General features: G+C 40.4%; 1 protein-coding gene across 5 annotated transcripts in view; it reads left to right on the top strand.

The window, feature by feature from the left end:
- esrrgb (estrogen-related receptor gamma b) overlaps nt 1-19,305 on the top strand; it is a 72,183-nt gene that overhangs the window by 25,671 nt on the left and 27,207 nt on the right. The window contains exon 1 of one of the 5 annotated variants that reach the window (XM_086189493.1): nt 10,344-10,743. The exons of the other annotated variants lie outside the window; for them this stretch is intronic. Within the exon in view, the coding sequence (XP_086045619.1) occupies nt 10,694-10,743 (50 nt within the window). The 5' untranslated portion in view covers nt 10,344-10,693. Of the gene's footprint in view, nt 1-10,343; nt 10,744-19,305 lie in introns of those variants that run through there. 5 annotated transcript variants of the gene reach the window in all.

The raw sequence follows: 19,305 nt of genomic DNA, 5'->3' as shown, positions 1-19,305 counted from the left end.
CACCGCCCTGAGCAATTATGCTCTTTTGAAATTCAAATGTGTGACATGTACATGGGTGTGTGTGTGTGTGTGTGTGGGTGTTGCTGTGTGGGTGGGTATACATGCAGGTTTTTTTTTTTTTTGCGTGCGTGCGTGTGTGCATGCACATCTGTGGCTGTGCGTTCATGTCCCCGTAACTTATCTTAAAAGCACCTAAATCCGCTGGCATCCCAGTGCAGCAGCAGTCAAATACAATAACATCTGAAAGCTCTGCTACCTTGTGGTGGCTCAGTCCATAGAAGGGACCCTCCAAAACTCAGAGCCGACAAAGAACATACCTTCAATTAGCCAAACGATTAACATTTTAGAGGAAGTCTGTGTTTTGGCCCCTTGGGCTCTCTACACTCCCCACCAGTCTCCTTTTCATATTCAAATACACGACATAAAAGTTAGCCATATCTAATCCTAAAAATTGGTCTTTTTACTATTTTGTAAGGAGATAATGCCTGAAGTTTTTGCAGGCTGTATAATTGCCGGGCTATGGAAGAAGTTGTACCATTATGTTTAACAATCATCAGGGCTGCATGTGCTCCCATGAGCAGACGAAGCTTCTAGAACCAGCACAAAGCCACATAATATTGTCTTTTCTAATTTAGCAGGCGATTAGTCAATCAAACTAACCTACATTCATTTTGCCTCTCTGGGGGTAGCCACAACGCTTGAGTGGATTTGTGGTCATTATCATGTTGTGCTGTGGTTTCGTCTTCTGCGTAAGAGACGCCACTATTGATTTGTTTCATTTCTTTAAAGTCTGGCTGTTGTCACTTAACCATGGTATCTTGGTGCTGGCTAGGCAGGGGTTTGCCCATCTGCCCACCTCCATAACCGAGTGTGACAGGGTACAAATTGCTATTGTGTGGTAGCTGTAAACTTTGTGTGAACTTACACCACACTGCCGCAGATGAAATTCCTCTCATACACTGAACCTGGGGTCAGGTGAAGTGAGTTTCTCCAAATATGCCTCTTCGTGTCGTTGTGCTGTCACTGTCTATAAATGCCTGACCTCACATTCACCAGGTTCGAATTCCAGCTTAATTTGCTTTAATCTACTCAAAACCCTTTCAGAAATGTGCATATAATGCTCTGTTACATTTTGAACATATCGTATGTGTTTCCATTGTAGAAATAACAACAAACTCAATTGAAACATTGACAGAGTTGAGGCGAGCGGCGTCTGAAATGTTGAAATTATGTATTGATTTTTCCCGTCTTTCGCCCCAATGCCTCTGTGTAATTGCCTCTTTGCTGCTGCAGCCATACTGAACCGTCCCGGTACCTCCGCATCTGGTTAGTTTTGCACACTTTTTGCGCATCATCTACAGACACTGTATAATACTTCTGCCGCATCAAGTGACTCCACCATCACCAGCTGGGACACTCCAGGCCTGAAATGCATCTGAACTTTTATTGTATTTTAGGGTGATCTGTTCTTTCCCACTTTCATGAATGCAAGATAACAGGAATTTTTTTGGGACTGTGGTGTAAATTTTGACAGTAAAAGGGTCTGGAGTAAGAAGTAGAGGGTTTATACTTAAGTCATTTTTTTTTAAACTATATAATTAAAACAAGTGTTATTGCTTTATTTATATTGACACCAATTTTAATGAAAAAAAGAAAAGCATACATCGGCAAGGTTTTCAATAGCAGTTTCATGGTAGCAACATGTCAACCACAAGGTAGCCTCGAGGGATGCACCTGAATCAGAAAACATCTTTAGAAAAACAGATATGTTTCTTAGCTGGGCATTTATAGGACACTATACTTTGGTAGGAAACCTTCATGGAGTCTCTGCTTGACTACTTCTACTTCGTAGTTCAGTTACATATGGATAATGCCATCTGGTTGCGCCTCTGTTGTAGCGCCCTCTGCTTTTTCAAACATACTGTTTTATCATCAATTTTCTACTGTGAAAACGCAGAAAATAAAGAGTAAGCAACCGGTGAAGCAGTGTACATACGTACTTACCGTGATTCACTGATTGAAAATGACGCTGTATTGAAGAAAACTTGAAATTTGGGATTAAGATCACAAACTTTTCAATTTTTTAATTTTTTCATGAGAGAATACTGGTTGAAAACACTCTTAAGGTGTCTCTGTCCACTTCTTTACGCAGTCTGTTCTTTAGTTACATTTGTGGCACTTTTAAAGAGAGGTAGCATTGCATTTTATAAATTTAGAGCAAAGTAATTAACAGCTATTGTTTCCTCACTTTTTTAATTAGACTAAAAGTCTAGAGGTGAAGCCCATATTCTGTTTGACACAGATGGGTCACGAGTGTTTCTTCTTCCGTATGACAGATAGTGATGGAAGCTGGGACACGATGTTTTGAGCTCGACAGAGTAGACCGTTCTTGTCACACTGCTGGCCGTATACAAGTGAGGTCCCATCCCAGGACTGCACTTACATCCTGTCAGGATGCTCGGCTGCCCTCCGGAAACGGAAGACAATGAACGTGTCTTTTTAGGACAATGAGTCTTGTGGGCTTTAGAGAAAGATGAAGACAAACTGTTAATGGCAGGTCCCAAAATCCCAGCATCTAGAATAAATGTTTTGCTCTTTTTTTAGTCCAGAGAAGAACTCTATCCATCAATAAGTTTCAGGAGCACTCTTCTAAAAAAAGGTGCTCTTATTTCCAGGTCTAGTTTTAGTGAATTTGGATGAAAGGCACCTGATTTGGGTTTTTTTTTTTTTCTTTGTTTCTTTTAAACTCTCTCAGAGGTGTGATTTGGCACGATCTTTTTAATGAATTTCCAGAGCCGTTTTTGTAAAGTGGCACACGTCTTGGCAGAATCACCTACTGTGGCGAACATCAGACACGAGATAGGGCAAAAATTGATTCAAATTCCATTGATGTGGTATTGTCTCAGTCACTGGAAAAAAGCACTGGAAGAAAGAGCTGTGGTAAATTGCTCTGTGAATGTGGCTGCTGAAACCAATACTGTTTTCTTTGCTTTGCTAATTATTAATTACCCATCTCCATGCATATGTGTTTATTCCTAATTGTATTTGATGGATGACTGGCAGCTCTGACACCTCATTAGACCAGATTAATTGAACGACACAATATTTATGTCTCGGCAATGACCAGTTATCCTACCATCTATCATTGAGATGATCTCGCTGATTGAAAACCACTGGTCCGTGTAATCCTAATTATTTGGAATTAGAAAAGAATTTATAGCTTCTTGTGGCGTTTTTCTGCGATGACGGCAAATTAGAAACATTAAATGCATAACGAGGGGGAAAATGAGAGGAAGACACAATCATGGAATTAATGTGGGTGAATGTCGGAGAAGGGGGAAGGGCGCATTAAACAAACTGAGTGCATGCCTGATAGACCCACAGTTGTTTTTTCTTTTTCTTTTTCTTTTTCTTTTTTTTTTTTTGGTGTACTGCACAGTCGTAGACTGTCACAAGCAATGTTTTCTCCTCATTCTGGTATAACATTTGTCTGGTAATTCTGAAGGGGAATGCCCACAGGATGCCTATTTAGAAGAAGGGTTACTTTTTCACATTTAACTAAACCTGTATAGTCTCTCCTATTCACTCACTTCCAAACATGTTTCCGCCGAACATCTCGATCCATATGCTTGTCTTTTGTTAAAAAGTTGGCTGAGCACTCAAAAAAACATTTCCACTGAACTTCATATAACCCTCCTCTAACTTCTGCAAAGCTTTGCCCCTCATGGGAGGAGCGCAAACTAAAATCCAGCATTTGAGCTCACAGAGAAGCAACAAGGCCCAGAAGAATGGGGCTTTTACTATCATACAGTATAGGAAAGCCTCAAGGAACAGAATTCTTTCCCAGGTAGGGATAACTTCCTCAAGCTTATTTTTTCCCAACTTTTCAAGTTTCTAACACCATTAGCTGTCTCCCTTGTGGTCTTGAAAGCAGTAGCGCTGATTGAATGAAGCTGTTTTGCCTCTTTGAGACATTTTGACAAGCTTTTCTTATACAGAAGTCAATCACACACCCAAACCTATATGCTTATACAGCACTCTCTGTGTCTCTCTCTCTCTCCCACACACACACACACACACACACACACACACACACACACGCACATATGCATGCACATAATCCACATACAGCATATCAAGGCATTGCACGTGTACGTCCTGAATCTGATGAAGCATCTATAAAAATCTGCTGACAAAAGAATCTCTATAATGTCATTTACACACCGTAGTAGTTTAATCAATTTAACTGGCTCGTTTTAGATATGCTTGGCTCAAAACACTCTTTCTAGTTTTAAAAATAGGACAAATGGTCTTTTGGACTCAACTGGGGAGAAGTTTAATCTCATTGAATGGAGCCAAAGCCAGACGTTTAGCTCCACACTGTGTAGAATACAAGATTATACCAGCCTGATATAGCCCTTCCACCACCCGTTTATTTTTATCCTCTATTAAGGCAGCGATATCCTTAAAGGCTGCCAAAATTATCCTGTAAAAATGCTGACTGGGAAATATGAAAGGTTCCAGGCAGTTCTAGTAAGCAATCTGTGCGCATGGTGGAGCAATGTGACTGCTGTGCTTGCTATACCAACAGGGGTGACCCCAGCTGGATGGAGAGGTGAGACTAAATGAAAGTCATCTCTGGATCTTAGGGGAGCCAAGGCTGGAATACCAAGGCTCTCTTCAAAATGAGATTTAGTGCCAACATGAACCGATTTACATAAATGTTTGTTTTTAGTCGTATATTCATAAACGCTGTGTAAACAGACTGCAGTTGAAAATCCAGTCTTTTCTTCTTCTCTCACTTGATGCTTTCAGGTAGTCAGCAGCTCTTTAAATTATCCTCCGAAATAATCTGTATTTTGTATCAGCAAACTCAAAAGAGAGAGAGAGGAAAAAAGTCTTGTTTCATGGGATACATCACTGACACACTAAGTATTTTGACAATTCTCTCGCCCGTGGAGGTAATTTATACAGAAACGGCGTCTTGCATCGAGGGATTGGGACGAGCTAAGAGGATAATTTCCTTATCAAACACATTCCGAGTCATTTGAAATTGAAAGTTTTGTACTTAAGTTAACCGCTCCTGAGAGTGAAGCTCATAATTGAAGAGTTACTAGTGCCCTGTGGGTGTTCTGAGATGTTGAAGTTAGTGTAAGCCCAACCGGCAGCTCCGTGACCAGAATTCAATTAACACGCTAGGTGTTTTTTTTTTTTTTTTTAATGTTCTGACAGAGGTTTTTTTTGCCGGGCTTACAAATACGCTACTTTCTTACAACAATTGTTGCTCAAGCCATGGTCCCCAAACACAGAAATGTACTTATTCCTCCTGTTTGCTCTTTTCAACATATGCTAACACATAAGTGTCCTTAGACATTTTTCAAGTCTTGCCTTTAGGTTTTTTTTCCCCTTACATTCTAAGAACACATTTAAAACAGCGTAAACGAGTTAAAATGATCAATGTCTGTTGAAACCCTTATTTTTCCCCTTGTGAAGCAGAAAGAACCTTAAAAAAAAAAAAAAAGATATCTGCAAACCATTAAGGAGCACGAAGAAGACAACTGCCCTATTCAGTCGTTAAAATTAAGAACAGATAAGAGGTTCGGGACACTCCATCAGGAAAATTACATCCAGTGTTGGGAAGAAAGTGCGTGTCTGTGGCATTTCAGGAGAGGAGTGGTGATGACACAGAAAAAGCAGGAAAAAGACTCATCTTGAATGCATTCAAGTTTCTTTTTCTGTAGCACAACTTCTACTTTTACCATACTTCTTCTACATCTCTACTTCTACTTGGTGTGTGCTTTTGCCACCTTTACCGCTGCATCAACAACAGTACATTTTCTTGTTAAAAATCTAGATTAACACCAAAAAGTCTTGATATTCCATCTCATCAGTCTGAGCTGATGAGAGCTCAAAAATGTAAAGTTACCCGTTTTTTTGTTTCATTTTGTTTTTCTCTGTGCTAGCTGTTTCACCTGCAGCGTCTAGACACAGCAAGCTTGCTACGCGCGCATCAGCGTCATAAAGCTTTAAAGAGCTGACAGCGTGCGGGACATTTTTGCCAGCTGCCTTATTGGAATGAACTTGAGATGAATGTATTGATCCTCCTTGTGGATGGCAATGACACAACCTGGCTTCAGTTTAGAGGTGACTCCATCCAGACCCTCCTGTGTTATGCAGGTAACGTTGACAAGTCGCGGAGGATTTGACTGGTGTTAAGGAGCTACTTAAAATTAGAGCACGGGAAGGGGGGTGTGTGCAATTGATTTTGTTTATATTTGATGTGATTAAACGCAGCGCAGGGCGTTCGCTCGAATTACAATCGCGGCTTTCACTGGAGAGTAGTTCTACACAAATTCAATGTCCTCAAGGTAATACATGCCATTTAGTGATTGCCTTTATCCTAAAGTGTCATATCATGAGTGAAAACATTTTAATAATGAATGGCGCCCGTGAGAGTAGAGCCCCTGATGGCGCCGCGACACAGGATGAAAGTAGACGATACAATTTAGAAGTTCATAAAAACAGATCTGCAGTCCGGGGTGTAAATAAATTGTTCACCTTTTAATCAGATGTTTGAATTGCGAGTGGATGATGATAATAGCATCAAACCTCTCTGCAAAATATAATTATATAAAACCACTCTAGATGCTGCAGGGGCTTTGCATAATAGACTGAGAAGTTAAGTGATGTTGGACCAAATGCTCTCACAAAGGAGCTGTAAAATAAGCTGCATTTCACATGAGCTGTTGGAGATCTTGTCTTTGTTTCCCGCTGTTAGTAATGTCGCATGACATGTTGATAGACTGCATGGATGATTCACGTGATGGGTCAATCACAGCTAAAAACAAGTCCATTCTCAGCATTATGGACATGTTTCCCACCCTCATTGTGTGAGTCCAGCTCTCTCAATCAAGATATCTGAGTCCTGCCACGAGTCCCTGATTAACATCACTGCTTGTGCAGTTTTGTTTTAACTGTCCCCAGTTAAATGAGAAATTAAGAGGCAAGAGATAGAGGCTAATAGCATTTATTAACCCAGTGTGAACGGGCAGCAGGGCGGCTGCGCTCCTCCACCGGGCCTGTCTAGTCTTGGTGGTGCAGGCAGAGTGGGCCAAAGAGGGGGAGTGGAACATAATAAAACCCAACAAATGCACCCAGCTGATTAATGCAGCCCTGTGGCTATTGTAATTATCCCGCTCCACACTCCTCCAGCAAATGAGCCAAACAAGTGTGTGGCAGCAAAAGGTGGAATGTGCAAGTGACAGATCTCGTGAGCTCAGTGTAAGTAGTTGAACAAATATATATATCACTGTTGCTGTAATTCACGTTCGTGCCTAAGCAGAGGAAAATAAGAATTCACTCTGCCTCAGAAACATTATCAATTTTTTTATACCTTTTTTCTCAGCCATTTTTTGACTTTACAGTATTTTATTATTTATTGTTCTTCTTTCTTTAAATCCAATATCAGAAATTAAGCACATATCCCAATATTATGGTATTCTGTTTTACTACATCAGTTTAAGAGACTCGTCATATGACTGTGAATATGTTCCTTTTGTTAGAAATATATTAGAAAGTTGGAAAAAAATCGCTAAATTCAACCCACTTATTTCCAGTTAATTTTCTGTTGCCTCTTGACTCGAAGTGTATTTTTTGAAATAATAATTACATTACATTTAATTTACTGTAAAGAAAATGTTTTAGTTGATTTCCTCTCACAGACAGACTATTTTCTATTTAATTGATTTTTTTTTTTTTTTAAATCACTCATTAAAGCAGCCGTTCATTAACGGTCACATGACACGTTCTAAACTAAAGATGTGGGAACTAACTCAGCAGTGTTTTGATTTGAAATATAGGTCAAATAAAATTTAACAGCCATTGGGTCCATTGTAAACAGCTGCTTGTTAATAATTCAAACACTCTGGCAGCTCGCAGTTCGTGACATCAACAGGAAAAGTTAGAATTACCTCAGCCAAGGAGGAGGTTATGTTTTGTCTTTAGTCAGCAGGATTACACAAAAACTACCGCGCCAGTTTTCATGTAACTCAAACATGAACTTGTTTGCGATAAAAAGGCTGACATGATACAACAAATACCCCGAGCTGGATTGGCAGCACACGCAGCTCGAGAGGAACGCCGTTGTGTTTTTTGCTCCGCTCGCTGAGCCGCCGCTCCGCACATGACACTGTGTCCATGTTCAGAGGTCAGGAGGTCAGCCATAAAAGGCCAGTTTGCTCATGAATCAGGATTTTAATTACATACACACGGTGTGACAGGGAGCCTGTGTCCCTCCACCCAGCACAATATGTAATTACTATTTATTGACTGATAATGATTTGTCCTTTTTTCAGAAATGAGCTTAAATCTCAGTGTTTCTCTCTTTCGAGTGTGTATGCGCACGTTCAGAAGTGCATGCAGCTGCGGTTTATGAGCCTAATTCTCTTTTCACCTCTGCTGTTCTCGCCAAATTAAGGCCGTATTCTCACACTCAGAGGATCTGAAGATTAGGAATACATCATTAACAATAAACAAAACAAGAAATCAGAGCCAAAGGATTAAGGAACTGTTGCTTCAAAGTGAGCAGTGGTCAGATGCCAGACTGGCCGTGATCTTCTTAAAGAGACACACTTTGGTTGTAAAGCTGGAAATCTGTTTTGCTTAAATACAGACTTAATGATTGGATTACTGTTTCTTGGTTTGGCGATAGCGTGATAGTGGGATTACAGACAGTGCGCTCAATAGATTTCCTGTCAGATGCCATGAAGCCCAGTGTCCCCTCACTGTGTAAGCCGACTGGCTCAGAGGGAGGGAGGCAGATGAGCCTTAGACTGACACTTTAGCTCACCTCTGAAAACTGGCAACGTTGGAGCTATACATTAAATCAGTTGTTCAAATAAAGCAACACTTGATTATACTGAATTCACCAAACCAGTAATATTACTTTCATTTATTTTAAATGCTGCTAATTAACCTCACATTCTGCTGCAAACAATTTTAGATAATCAAATGTGAAACAGAAATATTTGCTTCGTTTTCTTCATTCAGTTTATTTTCATTTCAGTTTACAATCCTGACATGAAATCATACATGTCATCTGTGTAGTAGTCTCTTATTTTTCTCTCTGCCTCATTAAGAATATAAACATATCCCCTCTATTGATTATGTCTGGATGTCTTAATCAGATCAGCGGAATATCCCGATTTTCCTCCACAGGAAAGTACACTAAATGCCAAATTATTGATCAAAATTTTAATTGAATGGCGCAGCTCTTTTATTGAGGCAATCGGCCTTTTTGCTCCGGTGAATTTGATACGGACTGACATGAAAAGAGAAACGGCAAAATGTATAATTCTTGTTATTTAAAAGACTGTTTGGGAAGCAGAGTCTGTCCCGAGGCTTCTGGCGACACAGCAACGCCGATCGGTAAGAGTGTGTGATGGGTTTTGTATCGATCAGGAAAATGTGGGTTGATGAAGTGGGTTGGGGTTTGAAGGGGGAGGGATGTGGGGACGGGGGTTGGGGGTTGTCTCCCCCTATGATGGCTGCCATATTACACAGATGTGCTAAAGACACACTCATATTTCCCTGTCATCATAGCAGCTGTCATCATTATCATTCTCGCCAAGGACATCAACACTCTTTAGTTTCTTACATCCTGCATCTTACAGGATTGTTAAATCCAACTCCCCCAAACCCCACCCCCTCTCTCTATGCTTAACAGTGTGATTGGTGAAATGCTGTGGGAAGCAGCTGCTGTTACTTTAAAGAAAGGCAGGCTGTGGAAAGCCAGAGCCATGGTGGAGAGGATAAAAGAGTAAAGAGAACAGTTTAGCTCCATAAGCTGGCACTGAGCCCCTTAAAGCACCGTAAACAGACCTGTTTAAATCACCCTCACTGAATGCTGCTACTTCTGTTGCTTGTCAAATACGACTATACTGCAGTTGTAAACACCAACTGTGACCCCTCTTAAACTCCCATTTCTATCTGTCTGTCTGTCTGTCTGTATGTGTCTATCTCTCTGTCCATTAAGGTGGGAGGTGGAGGGGGGGGTCTGCCTGTGTGTCTGTAGTTCTTGCAGCGCTCCCTTGTGAATGACTGGACACCTACTGGTTGTCCATTAACCCGTCCCCTGCTGTAATCTTTCACTCTCATTTGCTGCAACCAGGACCGCCTTCCCATGGCCGACCAATAGCTGCGGCACCATAGGCACCAAGCCACGCCCTCCTCTTCTTAAAGAGCCCTCATGTCGTCAATGGAGACTCAATCCCCCTCACTGACTTTACTCAGCCTGAGTGCGCTCTCAGCACCGCTGCTCTCCACCCATCTGTCTCTATCTTTTACTCTCTCTGTCTTTATCCATCACCCCCCATGATCTTTAGTCTTCCTCCTGTCTCTCTATGTTGTTTCCTCTCTTCATCGGTGCCCCACGCTCTTTCTCCTCTCTCCTCTCTCTACATCACACTCTCCACATACTGCATGTGCAGCACCTGTGCAGACTGGAGTTTGCCGGGCCGAAGGTTTTTTTTATGTTGAACAAGGGAGGGAGGGGAGACAACACCCAGGAACACCTGATCAACATTTCATCAAGATATGTGGAGACTTAGGAACTGATCTCCTCCAGCTTTTCCCCAGCGGTTTATTTACCTTTTTTTTTTTAAATTGCAACACCTGGAATGCTTAACGTGGACTGATGGATGTTTCCGAACTGTGCATCCCTGACCCTCTCTGCTACCATAACCAGTAGGTGCATCTCCCCTTGTGTGTTTAGTTGTCATCTTCCGTGCTGTTTTCATTTCTTATTTTAAAGTGGGAAAAAAAAAGAAAGAGAAAATTTGTCATTTGTGATAAACTATTGAAGCAGTTCCTGAGTTATCTCAGCTCCGCCACTTCATGTACGGGACAGTGGAAGCGTTGGGGCTGATGTAGCGTAGCCCGCAGGGAGTCCAGGTTGGACGCCTGCCCTGCAGCTGTCTTGCTCTGCATCAGGATCCAGGGTTTAACCTGAGCCACAGGGAAGAGCCAGAAGCAGATTAATGAGGACGACTTTCCTCCGGCAGCACCGCGCGTCCAGCGCTGTCCAGGATAGAAAACACTGTGACTGTACTGTCACCTTGTGTGTGTGTGTGTTTGTGTGTGTGTGTGTGTGTGTGTGAGCGAGAGAGAAAGTGTGTGTGTGTGTGTGTGTGTGTGCGCGGGCGTGAGAAAGTGTGTGTGTGAAAGTGTGTGTTTATCAGTATTTTAAGGGACAGACAACTTTGAGGATTTTGTATTTCAATTTCACACTGACATTTTTTGGGGGAATAATAACATCAGAAGTGCAACAAAAAGCAGTTAAATAACCCTTAATATCCTGAATGACATGTTTCTGTCAATGAGTGCAGGAATTAAGGAGCCAGAGTTTTGTTCGTTACTCCAGAAAGTCCAGCGGAGAACTAATATTTCCTTGCTTCACATGCCTGGAAAGAGGATCTTTTCTTTTAACCAAATATGACGAGGAGACCCTCTGCTGGGATCCTCTTTATGTTAAGCTTTAGATGGGATTGGAAAGATTTAACCTGCTTAGCGCTTTTTACAGGACTGTGATTAAGAATATTTCAACAAACTCTCCCAACAGAGAAAAGAAAGCATCCGCTGTCATGTGGTGTATTTAGTTTTGTGTAAGTTTATAATATATACAATATATGTAATGTTGAGCTGTTTTCCACATATATTTAAAAAAAGAAACTCATCAAAGTTTGTGATCAGATCATCCTGTTTGTGTCATATAGAGGAAAAATAAGATATTTAGCCAACAAAAGTAACTGATTTTATTAGTTTATTTTTGAGAAATGATGAATTCACAATTATTTCCATGATTTTATTCATATTTTATTATTTGTTTTGTATTTTAGGTAACTGGCTCACAAATTTGCACAGACTGAACAACTGCAGTAAAAGTTTTGCAAAATTAACTTCAGCTACTTTAGCAGTGCAGCAAATGTTAGAAATTTCTTAAAGTACAACGTTAAACCACAAGTTAAAACAATTCATTAGTTTTGATTTCTCATTTGTTATTGATATATCTGGATTGTATTGTTTTTATTGTGATTAGATATATAAATATCATGTTTTGTCTTTGCAGGCTTCTAATATTTAAAAAAAGACGTGTTGTTGGGGGGGCAACACACACTTCTTCTCACGTTCATCTATTTATCTGATCTATAAACCAGCATTTATTACACATCCTTGACTTTTTTAAAGGGCATTAGGGAGATTAGGATATTTTCTAAGACACATATAAACTTGTGATAAATAAAAGCAAGAATATGATGTTAAGAACTTGTGGTCAGCCTGGGTCAGACCAGTGTGCATGTTGTGTGTTTAATGTTGTGATTGTTAGACCGCAAGTCTGGTTTTGTGTGTGTGTGTGTGTGTGTGTGTGTGTGTGTGTGTGTGTGCGCGTGCGCATGTAAAGTGCATAAAGTGTGTGAACGTGTCATATTTTTTTAAGCATCCAGATGGTCACCTGTTCACCACAGGAGGTTTGGGTCATTTAATCGGGCAACACTTTTTTATGATACATTAACTCCAAAAACCCACAAAAAATCTTTCAGAAGTTTGTAGTGATGTTTTTTTATATATATAATGCTGCATTTGCTTGATTATACTTTTTTTTTATTGGAAGATCAGTAAACTATGTCAAAAGTTATTAACAACACTGAATATCCTGACCCTAAACTTTTGGAAACTTGAATACTGTTTTGGCAGAATTTTGTTGTAATCAAAGCCGCAATAAGTGATGAACAGTAAATGATTTAGTTCCTGTCTTCACTTTTTGGTATTGTTAGCCAGATTGTGTGGTGAAGTTGTGATCAAACTGCTGTAAATCTCTGCTTTTATTGTCACTGACTGTAAAGGTAGGGTGAGTTAGTTTTGACACTGTTAACCCCTCGATAACCAACCTGGCCTCAGGTGAGAGGTCTATCAAATGCAGGGTCCAACTCTCACTTTCTGTCTCTGCTGAGGACATTTGTGAGGCACTCCAACAAACTGACTGCGAGAAAATATGTTTGTACAGTAGATATTTTTTATATTTTTTTGAAGATTAAAAAAAAAAAAAAACGCAACATTTTTAAATCCAGTCCAGAGATGTTTCAGAGTTTTAACCAAAGAAGTGAAAAATCGTTTAGTCTACATGTAAATATTAAAATGGTTAATTAAAGGATACTTTTTTTTATTACCAAATTTGGCTTGGTGTGTAACCAAAATCAAATAACCTGCTACGCTAAGACTATAAACAATACAAATGTAACCAAACCTGGACTGGAGTCCATTATACTGCATATTCTACCACTAAAACCGACCTCTTCAAGTTAATTTCCAACCATTTTATTTGACGTCATGTGAAAATCCTGGGCAGAGCTTCTTTTTTTTTTTAATGGATACATAAAATTACTTTCCATTTGGTTCATGAAAAATAGATAAGAAGCTCCAACTATTTTGTCAATATCTAACAATAAACTGCTTTTTTCTTAATTCGTCGACCTCAATACGTGTGTGTCTTTATCTGTTTCAGCAACAGCAGAGACTTAATCTTTCTTCTTTTTTAAGTTTAAATGTTCAGTTTACAATGATAAATGCACCCATTCCCCTCTGAAGAAAACACAGAAGCGGTCAAGTGAATACACACACACACACACACACACACACACAAACATGCTCGCACATACGGATGAGACCAAAGAATCGCACACTGACCTGGGATCTAATTTTAGCATTGCCATATCATGGAAACACCTGACTGTGTCTGTTAAGAGAAACACAAAATCTCATCATGTAGTTTAAGCGGTTTGTTATCCACATGATCCTGGTGTTTATGAAACATTTCATTGATCACTGCTGACAAACAAATATGATACGGTCTGATAAATCAATAAAAGACATGATCATAGAATCATTTATGAGGCATATCTATAAGAACAACTCGTATTTTTTTCTGGTTTTGATACACAACCTTTTTATGTTTGTCCTATTTAATAATCATCAGTAAAAGATGAACATCAAATATCATCTTAAAATAATTGCCTAAGTCTTTTTAAAAAAATATATTATTTTTTTGCTTAAATCAGCTCCTTGTGATGTTTTGTCTCCAGTTTTTTGTTTTGTGAAAAACTTGAAAAAAAATGACTTAGGCAATTATTTTAGGAAGACGACGATATGAAACTAAACTGGGGGCATAATTAAAATGTGTATTATCAAAAATATTGCATTATATTGACTGTTGGAAAACAGTGTTGTTGCTATGAGGTACTAGGCGGTATACTCTGGCATTAATTGTTACTGGAGCTGACAGGGACCTTAAAAACGTGTATTTATTAATGCACCAAGTTTAGTGAGAAGCCTTGTATATAAAAGAGTAAAAAAAAAACAGTACTGCAATTTAAAAGTGCAGAAACAGTTTTTTTCAAACAGAAGTATATGTTGACACCTGTGTAGGATTTGGTTACTGATGAATTTGCCTGTCGGTGTGTTAGATCCTGTTCAGACCTGAGTGATCAGGTCTCAAGTGGACAACTCAAAGTACGAGACTTCACACCCGACGTTAGAGTGCGTCTCCACATGCATCTCCTGTGACCATTTATGGTCGGACCTCACTTCCTGCCTTACACGCGACCTTACGTTATTTCTATTTGCAAACTGTAGTTGTTTTTCACCAACGTGTTGACCCCCAACAGTTCGTCTTTATTAGGAGGACATATCAGAAGTGTCCGTATCATGATTATTTTTTGTGGTGGGCCAATCAGACTCATCTAGATTGGCTTTGAGTAAGAGTGTGCAGCGATACATTTTTCATGCCTGTCCCGTCTGAATTTAAAAGCAGAAGACAAATTAAAATAATACAGACTGGAGCTATTACAAAAAATCCAGACCAGGTTCCGGGCCAAATCGCTCAGTATGTCTGATGCGCTTTTTAAAATTCTCTTACGTTGTGTCATAAATTTATAGCGTGCAAATGCGTACAAACTTCTGCTTACAAATCAGGCTTTTAATGTTGCTCAGGACATTTGAATGTGGTCACAGTGATCGGATCGCCATGCGTCCTCAGCGTGTCCTTAATGTGCTCACACGCTGTCTGCTTGATCGGCTCACTCAGGAGGACGCATGTTAACGTCAGGTCTGAACGGAGCATTACAGTCTGTTTAATCATCTTATACACCAGACTAAACCAGCCTGCACTTGAAGTAACGCTGCACTTCTGTGTGACATCGGTGATCCATCCCCTCTTGATGTGGAACCAGTAAAGTCCACTGGGAACCAACAGAACTTAGAAATCACTGATCACCACTGATGGATGGAGGGAACAGTTGGTTGGGAAAGAAGTGCTGCTTCCTTCCAACTTTTCTTTTACTCTGAGCTTTGAGCTTTGATGAAGTATCTGAAAAAATGACCAAAGACAAAAACAATCTGAAACATTTAGGCTCAAGTGTATTTTCCTCACTGTTTTCCCAGAGTGTTTTATTGGTTTCCGAGCTGAACTACGGGTTCAGAGCGGTGCTACTGTGTGACAGAGAAATAACTTCATTACATGTCACGCTCCTCCTCTTGATATAGATGTATCCTTTAGGCGCTCTGTCAAGGACTCATCTGCATGTAGATGGGTGGCTTTTTGCAGCCTCTGTTCGCTAAAAACACAGATGCGGCTTTTGTGCGGTGGGTCTGATCTTCTGAGGGGACTTCTTTGAATTAGTTTGTTTTATTGATTAGGTGAAATTAACACACACACACACAAAACAGTGTAACTCATCATGGAGTGCAGGTCAGCCAGCATGTTTAATTTAATGGGCCTCATCGTAGTTTCACGAGGTCTCACATTGTGAACTTAATTCCTCTTCGCCACGTTAATTTGCATTGTGTCAATTGACCGGAGTGCTTACTGTATCAGCTTGAGTCTCACTTGAAATTCAGCCCATGCTCTAATACCATTAGGCAAATGCAAAGTTGTGTCATTTACACATTTGCTAAAAAAAAGAAGAAGAGAGAGAGAGAGGGAGAGAGAGAGGGAGAGAAAAGCCAATTTGCGCCAGACAAGGCTCGCTTGTGATTATCAGTGGATGTTATTACTGTGGAGAAGCAGACGTTTGAAGGTTATGTTTCGAGGCAGTAATTGAAATGCAAAATAACATTAGGATCGATGGCCATCTCTGTTTATTTATGAAATCAATATCGTAACTGTCCCTCATGAGTCCCCCTCTGATTCCCAATGACGGCTTAAGTCTCTGCTCGTTTATCCCCCCCCCCCCCATAACCTCCTTCTTCTGTGTCTTTTTAAAAGGCAGTTAGGGGTGTGTTTGACTTTGCAGAGAGAGCAATTTCCTGGAGGTGGTGGACGTGTATGTAGATGGGGGTTGATACTCCAGGTAAGGAGACATCATCCATGTGGGAAATCTATGCAATCTCTCTCCTCGTGGCAGTGACATTGAAGAGGCCATATGCTCCGCATGTGTGTGTGTCTGTGTGCGTGTGTGTGCGTGCGTGTGTGTGTGTGTGTGAGAGAGAGAGAGAGGGAGAGAGAGAGACGCACACAATGAAGGCAAACAAACGCAGTTTTGGAACTTCATCACTTAGCCATGGGTAAAAATATTTAATTAAGAAAGTGACAGGGAATTACATTTTTAGTCCGCAATAAAATTTGTTTTCAAATCTTTGAGTACTCTATACAAAACATCAACCTGGTCACAAATACCCAACAGTCCCTTGCCGTCTTCAGCTTTGAATGTGTTATGGATGAAATGATCAGCGATTTTGTGATCAGCGGAAAATGAAGGCAACAACTGCGATCATTTTGATGTTTTATATATTTTTGTCATTACGAAATGCATTTTACCCACAATGTTTTATCCACTTGGGGGCAGCAGACATGAATTGCTGCTGAATCCATTTTTTTCTTCTTCTTCGTCTTCATCTCAATTAGAGATGTGGCATTCTGTTGACACACGGACTGACGTTCAGCACACTCTCGTGCTGAAAGTAAAAGTCTGAAATCATTTATAATCCTGATGCAGTTGACGAAGATCACTTCCAGAGCAGAAATGTTGCCTCCAAAATACCTTCAAAATAAAAGCAGCAATGCTTATCATGGTTTTGAGAGAGCTGGCTCAGACAAAGTCAAATGATTCTGGTAGCTTGTTGTTAGCAGCTAAGCTAATGCCACTCTCTCATTTCGCGTATATTTACACTGCTTACTTGCCCCTCTCTGGCTTCTACGTTAGCCGTCCGACTCCCTCCTAATTTTTCTTATTACTCACCCGTTATCCTTGGTCACATTCGTGCCGCCATCATGTTGATAAATGCCTCTGGCGTGTCGACAAGCTCATTTTTAAGGCCACAAACTCCCATCACGGTTCAACAGATTTGGACAGAGGGAAGATCTACACTCGCGTGTAGTTCACAGTTGAGAGAAGGATGCTATTTTTGGGAACATTATTGTAACTATGGTACCTATGAACAAAAACAAACACTTAATGCCGAATTAATTCGATTGTTTTAACAGGTTGTCTGCGTCACGTTGAACGCGTTGACTCGCTGGAGACGGCCAATTCCTGTTACAAACAAAACAGTCCCAGCTCACCGTGGCATGTAATCAGCCTCTCAATGATAATTGGCACCCAGCTAAAGCAAAACAAATTTCAAGTTATAGCAGCTCACACATCAGCACAAATATTCACCCACCTTTAGCTCTGTTGTTGGTCTACATCAACAGTGTAATAACAGGCTGTTCAACACCCCTCAGGGTGAACTGGTTACTAACTCAGCCTGATAGTTTTGCGGTGGAGTTTCAAGCTCGGTTTTTGTTGTAGTCAAAAATCTCACTATAAGACTGGTGACATGTAAAACAAGAGAGGTGCTGAAATAGTTGATTTAAAAACACTAAAACGATTCACTTGAATATGAATTCTTGCTGTTTTCAGTCGCATTTGTAGTATTTTTAAAACTTTCCCAACCTTTTACATGTAATAAACATACAAAAATGAAAGTAATCAATTGTTGCAGGATGCCTAAGAGTTATTTATGTTTGAATGCTGACGCCAGTAGCAGACACTGTCCTTATATGGACACAGCAATTCAAAAATGTTAATTTTAATTTTTTTTCTCCTTTATGTTACAGCCAAATATAACAAGGACATGCACCGCTTGCGGTTTTTAATAAACATATAATAACCGCCTATAACGTATTTTGACGAATGTCTCCTCCTGAGAAACTGACCGCGCTATTTGCAGGAGTTTATAAATCAAGCATTTAAATTTTTAGAACTCACACACACATATTTTGATGACCTTCATTTGTGGCAACGCTATGTCACACACATGTTGTTGTTACTACTTAATACTTAGATGGTACACACTACCCCATTTTCCTCCTCTCTCTCTCTCTCTCTCTCTCTCTCTCTCTCTCTCTCTCTCTCTCTCGCTCTCGCTCTCTCTCTCGCCATGACCATTCATTTCCCAGACACCCCGGCTGCGGACTAACAGTGTAATCTATGTGTCAGGCAGGAAGGGGCACTCAGTTTAAAGCTGATAGAGTTTGCCCCAAACAAGGACAGCCTATCATAGAAAGATTAATGAACTAATTTCATGCATGGCTCCTTGCCTCTGTCCTTCTGCGCTTCCATGTTCGACTGTGTGTTCAGCGCCATGATTTACGCTGTGTTCCTCGCAACAAGCTTAACCCCGAGCTTAATAATAATATTTCCCCTCGGTGAAGGGAAAAAAAAATCATAGTAAAATATGGAGAATGAGATTTTTAACTCTTCACTTGTCAAGTCAAGGATAGCGTGAGGTCATTGTGGGAGATTTATGTGTTTTATTTGGTAGGTTTTTGCTTGTTTTGTCTTTTTGACTGGCGCTCACAATTTATTGTGCTGAAATTCAGAGGCTGGAAAACATATTTCATGGTTTAGAGGAAGAGGTGGATGGATTCAGGATTTATGTAGGGAAGCAGGGGATCTACAGCGCTGCCAGCATAAGGAGGCATGCCAAAACACACACACACACACACACACACACACACATATGCAGACACAAGCATTTGAGATTTTAAGCTGCTCTGGTGGGACATTTTCACACCCGTCACACTATGGCTCCAAAACAAAAAAACAAAAAAGGCTGTGGTCACTGATCTGAGCATTCATGGCATTTGAGGCAACATCTTGGTTGTATTTCTGGACAGCTCTCTACACTGAGTGGTGTCTAGACTCTGTCTTTCGCTGCGGTGAACAGACAGTTGCTCCAAGGTGTCCATTGAGAGACCGTCTGGGTCTCCAC

The sequence above is a fragment of the Aulostomus chinensis genome, chromosome 20 (genome assembly GCF_037954235.1).
Source record: "Aulostomus chinensis isolate RoL2024-O1b breed Wild chromosome 20, RoL_Achi_v1.0, whole genome shotgun sequence".
NCBI lineage: Eukaryota > Metazoa > Chordata > Actinopteri > Syngnathiformes > Aulostomidae > Aulostomus > Aulostomus chinensis.
The sequence above is the reverse complement of the archived record's forward strand: the minus strand, read 5'-3'. Positions and strand labels throughout refer to the sequence as shown.